The sequence below is a fragment of the Oryx dammah genome, unplaced genomic scaffold (genome assembly GCF_014754425.2).
Source record: "Oryx dammah isolate SB20612 unplaced genomic scaffold, SCBI_Odam_1.1 HiC_scaffold_25, whole genome shotgun sequence".
Lineage (NCBI taxonomy): Eukaryota > Metazoa > Chordata > Mammalia > Artiodactyla > Bovidae > Oryx > Oryx dammah.
This window is the reverse complement of record NW_024070209.1, coordinates 21,339,650-21,352,688: the sequence shown is the minus strand read 5'-3', so window position 1 is coordinate 21,352,688 and position 13,039 is coordinate 21,339,650. Positions and strand designations below refer to the sequence as shown.

Genomic DNA, 13,039 nt, shown 5'->3' with positions numbered 1-13,039 from the left:
CAATACTGTATTGGTTTTGCCATACATTGACATGAATCCGCCACGTGTATACATGAGTTCCCAATCCTGAACCCCCCTTTCTTAGTGACTTTCTTCTATCTTGTTGCCATTGTAGCCTAGTATAACAAATTTAGGCCAAAAATTGAGGAAATTGAACTAATGTAGTTTGTTAATAAATTTCCCCTCCAGAAAATTAGACTTAACCCTTGAATTTACTGAATAGATGACCAGCATATAATTAATTTCAGAAGCATATTTTATAACAGGATTATAGTGAGCTATGATCACTTCCCAAGGAAATCTCAAGACTGAGCCTCTTCTTGATGGTGCCTTCCTTACTTGCTCTTCAGTATCCTTAAAAGCCTGTGTTTATTCCAACAAGGACCTCCTATAAAACACATGGAACTTTATTCAGTATTCCATGATAGCATAAATGGGAAAAGAATTTGAAAAAGAATTGTTATTGTTTTTCAGTCACTGAGTCATGTCTGATTCTTTATATCCCTGTGGACTGAAGCATGCCAGGCTTCCCTGTCCACCATCTCCCAAAGTTTGTTCAGATTCGTGTTTATTAAATATATATATATATGTACAGCTGAATCACTTTGCTCTACACCTGAAGCTAATGTGTAACTAATTAATTATGCTCCAGTATAAAATTTTAAAAAAAAATTTTAAAGGCCTGTGTTTATTGAGTGCCTAATTATACATACTATGCAATAAGAGCTGAATATATAAAACATTTCTTTGGATATTTAAATAGTCCTGTTTTCGTATATATATTTATCTGTGTATTTCTGTGTATATATTTATAAAACAACAGAGTTAAATCACTATAGGCCTATTCTTTATTCCCAGAAGAACTTCTTTTAAGCTTCTTTTAACTATTGTTTCTTTTAAGCAAATTATGATTTTGACTTCAGATTGCTTCTGAGCTTTCCTTAGCCCAGAGTATCCTTTGAATAACAGCAAATGCTCCTCAAAAGAAAAGCCTTTGGAGGATCAGAGCCGGAATTGTAAAAACAATTTTATTTAGATGATGAGATATTTTAAACCTTTGAAATCCAGTGTACTTGAACATAATTTAATTTACAGTAATAATATACTTATAAATCACCACCACTTACAAAGTATTTTTATGTTATTTCTTAGCATGTCTGGAGTGCTGTATTGATTTCTGGAGATGTTAAGATAGATAAAACAGCCCTTGCCTTTAAGGATCTTATTATTGAATAGAAAAAACAAACATGAGCAAATTGCAACATGGTGTGCTAGGTGGGGCCCTCTAGGTGGTGCTAGTGGTAAAGAGCCTGCCTGCCAGGGCGGAGCCGTGCGGGAGCCATGAGAGGCCTGGGTCAGTCCCTGGGTTAGGAAGATCTGGAGAGTGACAGCTCACTCCAGTATGTGTGCCTGAAAAATCCCATGGACAGAGGAGGCTGGCAGGCTATAGGCTGTTGGATAGCAAAGAGTCAGACATGACTGAAGGGACTTAGCACGCAGTATGCTAAGTACAATAATCATTTTGATGTAAGTTACAAAGTGGTAAAGATGGTAGAGGATCTGATTTTGCCAAAGCGAGTCAGAGCTCTTTGAATGATATGATTCCCAAATGGTGTTAAAGGGTTAGTAAGCATTTACTGTGGTGTGTGCATGTGTATAGAAGATTATAATTTCTGACAAAGGAAATGCGTGCATGAAAAAACCATGAAGTGTTCAGGAGACAGCTAATCATCTCACATTAAAGCTTAAGGGGAAAGGGTGTAGTTCAGAAGGTAAGGCTGAGGAGATTTATGCAAAGAAAGAAAGCTTTTATGCCTTAATTAAGAGCTATAAGTGTAGAGCTACTTGTTGGAAGGCTTTAACTCAGAGATAGTATATTCTGTAGGGGAGGGACTTGGCGTGTAGGAGATTAAGACAAGCAGTCAGTTAATTTTATACAGTATATTTATTACAGTAATCCAAGAAAGAGATGGTAGTCTCTTGAGTTGTACAGAAAGTGGAAGAAATTTTTTTTCTAGAGCCAGAGAGAGGACTCACCAAGGAAACCACAGAATCTTAACTAAAAATGCCTTTTTGAATGTTCACACTATGAAAATTAAAATTACAGTTAAGTCAGTTTAATTTATACCTAGTTACTCTCTTTTTTAGAGCAGGACATGGCAATCCACTCCAGTAGTCTTGCCTGGAGAATGAGACAGAGAACCTGGCAGACTACAGTCCGTGGGGTCACAAAGAGTCAGACATGACTGAAGCGACTTAGCACACACACTGTTTTTTAAAAAAAGAAACTTAATTTTGGAATATGTTTGATTTACATAAAAGTTGCCAAGATAGTACAGAGAGTTCTCTCAGCTTTATCTGATATTAACATCTTGCATAACCCTGGGATATTTGTTAAAACTTAAGAAATTAGCTTTAATACAAAACTATCAGTTAAACTAAGATATTTCATTCGAATTTCACCAGGTTATGCCTAATGGTCCTCTTTAAGTGTGAGAGATTTGATGGAACTACCTTACAAGGTACTTTCTTACACCAGTATTGCTGGGGTATTTCTACCGAACATTTGTTTTGAGGGGTGCTCATATGTGGGTTTATGGAAAAAATAATTTGGGGGCGAAGCAAATCAGAGAAATTGTATCTCCTCTTTTTCTTCGTCTTCTCTCTCCCCTTCTGCTGTTTGTTCTCCTTCCTCCTCCTTCTCTCCATTCTCCCCTTTCCAGCTTTTTCTGTTTCCCATCCTCCCCCTTTTCTTCTCTTCATCCGCGTTTCCCCATGCTTTCCTCCTTTTCCTGCATCTCCTCCTTCCATTTCTCCTTGTACCCTGTATCCCCCAACCCCACTGGTTTTCTCAGAGCCCTTTAAATATCAGTGACATTGTTAATTTCCAAGAGAAGGCTAATATATGACATTTCTAAAACTCATTTCACTGTCCAGCGGTTAATTTTGAGGGAGCATGCTTCACATAGAGCTGCTGTCCTATGATCCATTCTTGCTCAGATATTATGCCAAACTGGGACTTGTTAGGTAGAATTACAGAAAAATAGGTCACCTTGTATCCCCTGAATACATAGCTACCCCACATTGTTAAAGGGGAAGCAGGTGGATGGGTTCCATATACCTTTTTGGAAGGCAGTCATTTTTTTTTTTTGCATATGTTTTAAAATGAACCAAAACATTTTAAATTCAGCTCACATTAAAATAAGTTATCCTAAATTAAAACACCCAGCAGTTAGTGAACTTTATATTTTTCACATGGGGTGCGAGGAATGACTTGGTGTGCCAGTTTGTAGCAGACATTCAAGAGCTGTTTATCCTTGGTGATCATGCTCACATTTTTTCTTTTAAAACATTGTTATATTTGGGCAAATATATAAATAATTATGCTTAGTTTTTCAATCAGTATTGGAAGGTTAAAAGGTGTGTTGTATTGATAGAAATGATAAACTCTTCAACGAAATATATATTCTAGTAAACACTGAACTAGAAGGTGAGAATAGTGAATTTTACCCCTATTTAGTTTTCTATTCCTTGTCAAATAGTCCAATGATTTTAGAGGATAAGAAAGAAGAATTCTAAGGATTTGTTGAGTTAGGGAATTAAGAGACACATATATTTACCTCAGTGATTAATTGTATTTCAGTCCCAAATACCCAGGGACAAAGATTTTATATTTTATTGGCCTGCATAAAGTGGACTAATGTGATTCAAGTTCTTTCCTGTTAGACAGATGGCTTGGTGAATGACCAAAAGCAAATGAAGATTCACCATCACAAGAGAGACATTCGTGGAACAGATGGAAGTCATTTTTCTAATAAACTCAGAATATTCTAGCAATTTTTATAATAGAGTTAACTAAATAGAGAGTTATAAAGGTGAAGTATTTTAGACCTCTTGAAAAGTAAAATATTAAGTGTATTATTACAGTTTTTTTCCTCAGTCTGTAAGTTGGAAAGTCATTTCACATAGAATGAAGAGAAAATTGTACTTTTAAGCAAGGTAGGCAAAGGAGTAGACCAGCTTCAAGGAGAGGGTGGTGTAATACTGAAATATGTTAAAAAGCAGAGAACTCATTTCCTATATCCATTTTCTTTACTAAAGGAGAATTGTTTTCAAAGTAGCAAGGGTAGGAAAAGCATTATTAAAAAAGAATTGAAGCACAGATAGATGAGTAGACAATTATAGAATACTAGACACTTTACATGAATCCAAGCCTTTTTAGATTTATATAAAGTATATCTCATTACTGTACTGAAAATATAGGAGACATGATTGTCATCCACTGTCAGTGAGTGCCTTTTGACGAATAGGAGAGATGTCAAAAGATCAGTGATCATCACTGACCAATTTGGAAAGGAAAGGTGATTTCTAGAAAATATAGACCATTAAACTTGTCAGTAATCTGTCCCCAACAAGCATCTAAGATAATTAATCACATAATTAGTACTTATAAGAAGGAAGTGGTGATTAACACAACTTTAGTAAGAAGTTACATCAGATCACTCCCATCTCTCTTCTATTTTTTTTTCCTCTTAAAAAAGAAAAGGGCAGTTTTATCTATTTACACCTTCTCTTAGTTCTAGGAGCAATGTAAGCAGTGTAAATAACTGCCCAATAAGATGAAATATAAGAAAAGAAGTAGAAATGGCTTAATGTTTATTGGGCTTATTAAATTCGAGGTCCTTTACTAAGCAGTTTACATGTTATTTCTGTTTATCCTAAGCAGATCCCAGAACAACCGTTCAGCCGGTTTTTGTAAGATGTGAGGAGTCCCTGTTGCCTGTCTGCATAATCACTTGCAACAGGAATTTTACATCAGATTCATGTGCAGCAGATGCGAAAATATTTTAGAGCCGTAGTTCTCAGAACATTTTGGTCTGAAAACTCATTTTTTTCTGCACTCTTAAAAATTATTGAGTACCCCAAAGAGCTTTGGTTTCTATGGATCATATCTATTGATACTTGCTATATTAGAAATAAACCTGAGAAGCATTTGAACAAGAATACATAAGCACATATCCCAGTAGCCATCAGAGGACTGACATCATCATCTCACTTCTGCAAAACTCCACTGTATTCTCAAAAAAGAGTGCAAAGGGCAAGTAATTTTTAGTGTTGTTATGAAAATGGGTTTAACCTTGCTGACCCACTGAAAGGATCTCTGGCACTCTTAGAGGGCCCAGACCATACTTTGAGAACCATTGTCCTAAAGAAAGGATTCAGTTTAGAGAGATCAGGCTATGAAATCCTGCATTATACATATTGAATTATAGTCTTAGCATCATTTCAAAGAATATTGGTTGACGGACTTGCCTGAGTCTTATGGTAATTCTGAGCAGTATACTTAGAGTGCTATTCAAGTCACCAGTGGAAAAATTTCTTCTTAAGCTCATTAGTAACCTCACTTCTTGTTGTTTAGTCAGTAAGTCGTGTCTGATTCTTTGTGACCCCATGGGCTGTATCCTGCTAGGCTCCTTTGTCCATGGGCTTTCTCAGTCAAGAATATTGGAGTAAGTTGCCATTTCCTTCTCCTGGGGATCTTCCCAACCCAGGGATCAAACCCACGTGTCCCACATTGGCAAGTGAATTCTTTACCACTGAGCCACCTAGGAAGCCCAGCTAGGTCATACTTCACCATCAGCTTCCATGTCTCAGTTTCATCGGTGCGTGGACCACCTGTAAATGTGAGGTTCTGGTTTCTTTCGCTGGGCTTCACTCTCTTCTACTTTGTAGAATCATGGCAGTTTGTTCTCTTGTGTGCTGACCACACTCTTAACAGGCTGTGTTCGCTTGCTACATGGTGCATGGTCCATCGTACCCAGCCAGGTCAGCTCACCACTCAGATCTGCTCCATCATACCAGCACTGCCATACGTGTCCACTCCTCACAGCAGCTCCACTTGTTAGTATACTGTTCATGTACTGCTCTGAGGGCCTCCCTTGTGGCTCAGCTGGTCAAGAATCTGGCTACAATGTGGGAGACCCGGGTTGGGAAGATCCCCTGGAGAAGGGAAAGGCTTCCCACCCCAGTATTCTGGCCTGGAGAATTTCGCAGAGTCAGACACAACTGAGCGCCTTTCACTTTTTACATGCACTACTCCGAATAATACTTAACTCTGGGTGCCACATTTTAAGAGACACTGACAAACTAGAGACCTCCCAGATGAAGGTAACTAAACCAAGGCATCCACAGACCGCTGTTTGACAGTATGACCTAGCTTCATGTCTTGCACTCTCTCTTCAGGTAGCCTGAGTTCAGCTCATGCTAAATCATCCACAGTCTCTTAAATGTGGGTCTTCTTTCAGAGTTTCATTCTTTTGCAGAGACCTTTTCCATGTCTCTTGGCAGTGGGTTCCTACTTTAACTTCAAGATCCAACTCAAATGTTTTTTCCTCCCTTAAATATCCCTTAACTTTGCTAGTTATTTTACCTCTAGGTTCTTGCAGAACTTATACAAGGCCAGATTGTTGATTAATCAAACTATAATCCCTTCCAAGGGTCACCAGACCTTTTCTGTAAATGACCATATAGTAAATAAACACTTTAAGTTTTGTGGATTTTGTGTGTTTCTATCAGAATAGCTCACCTTTGCTTTTAGTACAAAAAACAGCCACAGATAATATATACGTGAACGAGTTTGACTGTGTTCCAATAAAACTTTACACAGACACAAAAATTTGAATTTCACATAATTGTCATGTCAAGAAACCTTTTGACAACCCTCCCCCAACCATTTAAAAATATGAAAACCATTCATAATTCCTGGTCTATGCAGAATTAGGCAGCAGGTTAGATTTGGCCCACTGGCCATAGTTTGCCAACCCTGGATCTAATCAATTTGTTTATTCTTTCAATCACTCATGTATTCATTCATTTATAGAATAAACACTCATTTACTGGATACCTAGGCACTATTGATACAGGGGTAAGAGAGACACATATTATGAAGGCAAAATCTTCTGTGTTAGACTGAGCTTGCTGAATTCAGAGACTTTCTATTGCATCTCTGCCCCCCAAGAATAGTACATTTCCTGGTACGTTTTGAGATGAAGTAATTAATGATTCAACAAAGGAATGAACAAAGGAATAAGCAATTATTTCTTTGCTAATTATTTCTCCTGTGACTTATGATTATGCTGTCTTATAATGTAAATGTGAAAGAGAAATTCTACTAAAGACAAGTGAGTGATAGTTTTTTTTTCTTTTCTTTTGTTCTAAGTGATAAATTTTTAACAAAGGTTATTTTGGAAAGATCTTTGTTGAGTCTAGATATGAGGGTAAAATTTACATTTTGTCTGTTTTGTTGATAAGAGCGCCCTCAAAGTGATGTAGTTTAAGATGTATTGCTATTCTGTGTGATAAATATTCTATATAATTTTTGGTATGAACCTTCTAATTAGCATTTAACTTTTATAATACAGTCATAAGGTAGATGGATAACTGATGGAAAGGAAGTTTTTAACTAAAGGGACATTTTATCTCATTTGAATGTGCTGGATGACATCTTTATATCCTACAAAAGGTGTATTTTAAGAATTAAAACCTTAGGTTGAGTTACATAGCACATAAGTATCGAAGATTGGTTTACTTATAGAGATTAGCTTCTCTCTTAAATAGCACATTGCATTTATGTCATTTTTTTCAAGGTATTAACATTATAGCCTTCAAATACTTGTTACTTCAAGTAGTTTTAATCATGAAAATGTGATAATGCTTATTTTCTTTTTATAGGCGAGATAAACTTTGGATTTGCATGGAGTTTTGCGGAGGTGGTTCCTTACAGGATATTTATCATGGTAAGACCAAAAGTTGTATGTTAAAGAGATTAAGTAGAATTTCTTAAAATACGGTTATTTACTATATTAAACATCAATGTTTTGTGGAAAGTATGTTTTATCATTATACTATATGGATACATAAGGAAATTTAAGATATATATAGGCAAAAGGATCATTTGCTCTCTAAGTTAGAAAGCTGCATGCAGTGGAATTATTTGCTAATTCTAAAGAAGGCATTTTATATATAGTTAGTTCAGTTGGAATAGGAAACAGGAAATGATAGATTTTCCAGAAGTGTTTTAGAAGGTGTAATGAAGAAAATGGGCTTTAAATTGGTCTTTAAAAGATCAGTGAACTTTGGGTACAAGGAAGAGAGCAATGTGTGCTCCTGGGGGTGAAGCAGCAGCAGAGTGACATGAAGGTGTGACTCAAGATCTCTCTCACTGTCTGGGGTGTGTCTGGGATCAGATCCAGAGAGCCTCGAAAGCCAGAAAGAGGGACTCACTGGGTAGTCTAGTGGCTAAGACTCATTGCTTCTACTGCAGGGGGCATGAGTTCGATCCCTGGGCAGGGAACTTAAAAAGGCCAGAAGGAAAAACATGAGAATATTGAGTATTTCTGCTTCATGAAAAGTTACTAATTTTCTGAGAATGTTTTTTATTAAGTGTGGCTATTCTCTGTATTTGAGAATTTTTTCCTTTTTATTAATAACATTTTGATTCAGTGAAAATTGAAAAATATTTGGCACCATTTGCATTACAGAACATAGTGTTTCTGGAAGTTTGTTATAAATTTTAAAAGCTATTTTCCCCCTTTATTGTCTTCACTTGGACTAATTTCTCTGCTATGGTTTCCACACTTACTGATTTATTTATTTTTTAATTTTTATTTATTTATTTATTTATTTTTATCTTTTATTTTACTTTACAATTCTGTATTGGTTTTGCCATACATTGACATGAATCCACCACGGGTGTACATGCGTTCCCATACATGAACCCCCCTCCCACCCCCCTCCCCACAACATCTCTCTGGGTCATCCCCGTGTACCAGCCCCAAGCGTGCCGTATCCTGCATCGGACATAGACTGGCTATTCGATTCTTACATGATATTATACATGTTTCAGTGCCATTCTCCCAAATCATCTCACCCTCTCCTTCTCCCTCTGAGTCCAAAAGTCCGCTATACACATCTGTGTCTTTTTAAAAATATGGAACGCTTCACGAATTTGCGTGTCATCCTTGCGCAGGGGCCATGCTAATCTTCTCTGTATCGTTCCAATTTTAGTATATGTGCTGCCGAAGCGAGCACCACACTTACTGATTTAATTTCCTTCTTTCTGAAGTTTTTTTCAACTAAATCTCCTGGTGATAAACTCAGTCTTTGATCCTCATTCTTAAATGATAGATTAAGCAGACATAGGCACATTTTATCCCCTGGCAGATGTTTTCTGTCAGCATTTCAAAGATACTGGACCATTGTCCTCTAGTTTCTGCAGTTGTTGGTACCTTCTGCTAACTATTGATCCTTGGCAGGTAATCTTCCTTTCTTTCTAATTACTTTTAAGATTTTTCTCATTTCTGGTGTTTCTAGTATCTAAATGTAGATTACTTTTCCTGCTTGGGACTTAAAATGCTTACCTATGAGATTTAGTTCTTTTATCAAATCTGACAATGGCTAATTACTGTCTCTTCAAATAGTTTCTCCTTCAGTTTCTCTGATTGCTCCTTCTAGAATTTCCATTCCATGTCTCTTAAAGTCGCCTTCATATTTTCCAGTTTTTAGCCCCTCAGAACACTGAGGATACTCATAGCCATCTTCCAGTTCACTGATTGTACACATGTGATAAGTACATCTATTAGGTTTTAATTTTTGGTGACTGTATTTTTCATTTCTAAAAATTGATTCTATTGCAGGTCTCCTTCAATTTTTTGTCTTACTCTTTTCTTGCAATTTTTCATCTGTTCTTTTACACCTTTAGTTTTTTGAGGCATACTTATTTTTCAGTCTTAGATTGCTTCATAATTTCATCAGATATGTATGATTCATCTCAGATGTCTGATTCTGCTTTCTTCATTAGGAAAAGCCAGTTAACAGAAACAGGTTGTCATGTTATCTTTCCATATCAACCTTCTGATGGAGATGACATAGTAATATGAATTTGTTGGTGCTGATTGGTTTATGAAGAATCTATGGAAGAAATAATTTTGTATTAACTTGGGTGCTGTCAGGGGCTTCCCTGATAGCTCAGCTGGTAAAGAATCCTCCTGCAATGCGGGAGACCTGGGTTCGATCCCTGGGTTGGGAAGATCCCCAGGAGAAGGGAAAGGCTACCCACTCCAGTATTCTGGCCTGGAGAATTCCATGGACTGTATAGTCTACAGGGTCGCAGAGAGTCGGACGCAACTGAGCGACTTTCACTTCACTTCACTGGGTGCTGTCAGACATACATGCTGAGGATATACATGCTTATACACAGCTCCAGACCCTCTTTCTCTGCATTCACGCCTTTGATTTCACCTAGGTTTCTACCAAGTAACCTCCTCAGGGCAATGTATACTTCTCTTTGGCTGCAGTCTACAGTGCTGTCTACTCACATAACCGTATAAATCGTGTACTTCCATTTCTCTGTGTGTGTGTATGTCTGTTTCCTCCTCTCTCTCTCTCTCATCATGTTGTCATTCCATAAAATATGCCGGATTACCTTGTTTGGTCAAAGAGATGTTCTACTTTTGTAATAACCACAGTGTTTATGGGGTTTTGTTTGTTTCTTTGCTGGCATATACAAATTATATTCTGATCCATTATGCAATTTTTTTTACTAAAGCGGCTTTTTAAAAAATATTTCTCTATTTCTAAAGTACCATTAAGTGAATTTTTATATTTTTTTCTTACTGTCCTTAATTCCATCATCTACTCAGTATGATTTTCTTAAGTTTAAATCTTCTTAAAAGGTGAACCATATTAGTTATCTGTTGCTGTGCAACAATGATCTTAAAATTCGTTGTCTTAAAACAAACATTTGTTATCTCACAGTTACTAAGGGTCGAGAATTAAGAATGGCTTAATTGGGTGATTTGCCTTGTAGGACAGGCCAAAACATGCATAAGACATTTGGTCCGTACTAAAAAGTCCTTGCGGTTTGGTCCTGTGCAGTGAGCGTATTTGTTCATGCCACATGGTTTTATACAGGACCTGATATAGTCATCTTTTAGCATGGACCAAATGCCTTAAGGACATTGTGGGCAGGACCAAATATGAACAAATACCAAGAACCTTTTGGTGTGAATCGAAAGGCTTACAGAGGTTTTAGGCAGAACCAAATGTCTGCTAAAATGGGTGGTTTTAGTTCATGGTCACTCATGAAGTTGTAGTCAAACTCTTGCCTGGAACTGTAGTCATCTGAAGGCTTGACTAAGGTTGAAGGATTTACTTTCTAGATAATTCATTTACATCAGTATTAGCAGGAGGTCTCTGTTCCTTGCCATGTAGATTTTACCATAGGACAGCTTGAGTCTCTTCATAGGATGGCAGCTGAGAGAAATGATCCCAAAGAGCAAGGAAGAAGCCACAGACTTTTTATGATGTAGTCTTAGAAGTTGTATTCTGTCACTACCATTACAGTTTGTTCTTTAAAAGCAAGTCATTTTGTCCAGCCCACTCTCAGGAAGGGAATTAAGTTGCAGCTCTTGAGGGGGCTGCATCAAAGAATTCATGGACATATTTTTGACCACATGGCTGGGGGCAATGGGGCAAATCCTTCTCTCCTTTTGTTTACTTTTCTTTGCAGAACTAACATTAGAACTTTATACTGTTGCAACATAATAGATTTTTTGGTCTCTGTTTTTCATTGAACATTTTTTTTTTCTGTTTGATGTTGTCCTTTAACAACTTTCTACACTCTGTTAAAACATTTATGTTGAATTTTTTTCTCATTCATTTCATAATTTTGAGATCATCTTCAGTGGGAGTTCCATATGACTTTAAAGAGTGTGTCCTTTCAACAATATTGGATTCTTTCCCCAGGGCTCCAGTGGCCTCATTGTTTTCGATATATATTTGAACTCTAAACCTCAGTGAAGAAGCAACCTTATGAATTCCAAGAAAAGATATCTTTTTCCCCTGTCCAGATCCCAGGGCCATGACACATCCCTAGTCATCTCCTGGTGCTTATCTGCTACTTTAATGATGATGTAGCCCTTTGAGGATTCTGGTTTTATGTGGGTGTTTGTTTTAACTCTTCCTTTGCAGACCTATAACCTTTCCTTCTGTGCTCATGTAGGGGATAAAACTAAAGCCATAGCTTACTAAGATTGGCCTTCTCCTAAGAGACAGCTAGAATATTTGACATTTTTACCATTCTGTTTTTCATTTCTCTTTTTGCTTTTGGCTTCTGGGCAAGTGTCTTACTATTTATGAGCTTAGCTAGGCATTTAAAAAAATTATTTTAAAATGTTTACCTGATGTTACTTTCAGGGTTTTCAAGTTACCTTATTTGTCATATTGTGGGAACAGACTTGTCAAGAAGGCCTTTCTTACTGGATGAGAATAGGCTTATAAACCACAGAAACTAGTTACTGTATGGTTTATCCTCAGACATTGAAATTTAGCCTTGTCCCTAAAAGAGTCTAAATGAAGTAGATTCTTCTCTCCCAGTTGTAAAATACAAGTAGTCTGAACTACACATTTTTACAAAACGTTTAAGTTTGTGTAAGTGGGAGATCACTATCTAGTATATGATTTCATCATTGGGATTTAATTCAATTTCTAGAATAGTTTCTCCCGCGTAACTTATTTCTTATATTCTAAAGTGATTTAATAGTGAAAAAGAAAAAAACTGTTTGAATGTTTTTCATAGTCAGCAGATGCACACAGAGGAAATACTATTCAAATATTATGATATGATTAAACTATATATATATAGTATATATATATATATATATATATAGAGAGAGAGAGAGAGAGAGAGATGGACAGACGTCCGTGATAAGTAAAAAAGGCAAGTTTCAGAATTGTATGTGTAATATGATTCCATTTATGTTCATGTGTGTGTGCACTGCCTACCTGCACTGTATAAAACATCTGTGTATAAAGTCACTGGGTAGAGATAGGCCACACTGTTGATTTTGTTTATTATTGAGTAATAGTGGTTTGAATCAGGAAGAGACCTAACTGTTGATTGAAATTTTTTATAGTGAACATGTGTGCTTTTACATCTATAAAGCAAATAATTTTAGGGGAAAAGTATTGTTTTTAACTT

General features: G+C 36.6%; 1 protein-coding gene and 1 non-coding gene across 5 annotated transcripts in view; one reads left to right on the top strand and one right to left on the bottom strand.

Moving 5' to 3' along the window:
- Positions 1 to 13,039, top strand: part of MAP4K3 (mitogen-activated protein kinase kinase kinase kinase 3) — a 184,293-nt gene that overhangs the window by 95,541 nt on the left and 75,713 nt on the right. For all 4 annotated transcript variants that reach the window (XM_040224684.1, XM_040224687.1, XM_040224685.1 and 1 more), the window contains exon 4: positions 7,732 to 7,796. In XM_040224684.1, the coding sequence (XP_040080618.1) occupies positions 7,732 to 7,796 (65 nt within the window). The remainder of the gene's footprint in view (positions 1 to 7,731; positions 7,797 to 13,039) is intronic.
- LOC120852378 lies at positions 8,984 to 9,090 on the bottom strand. The gene has a single exon (XR_005718552.1). It is a non-coding gene; the product is annotated as a U6 spliceosomal RNA (small nuclear RNA).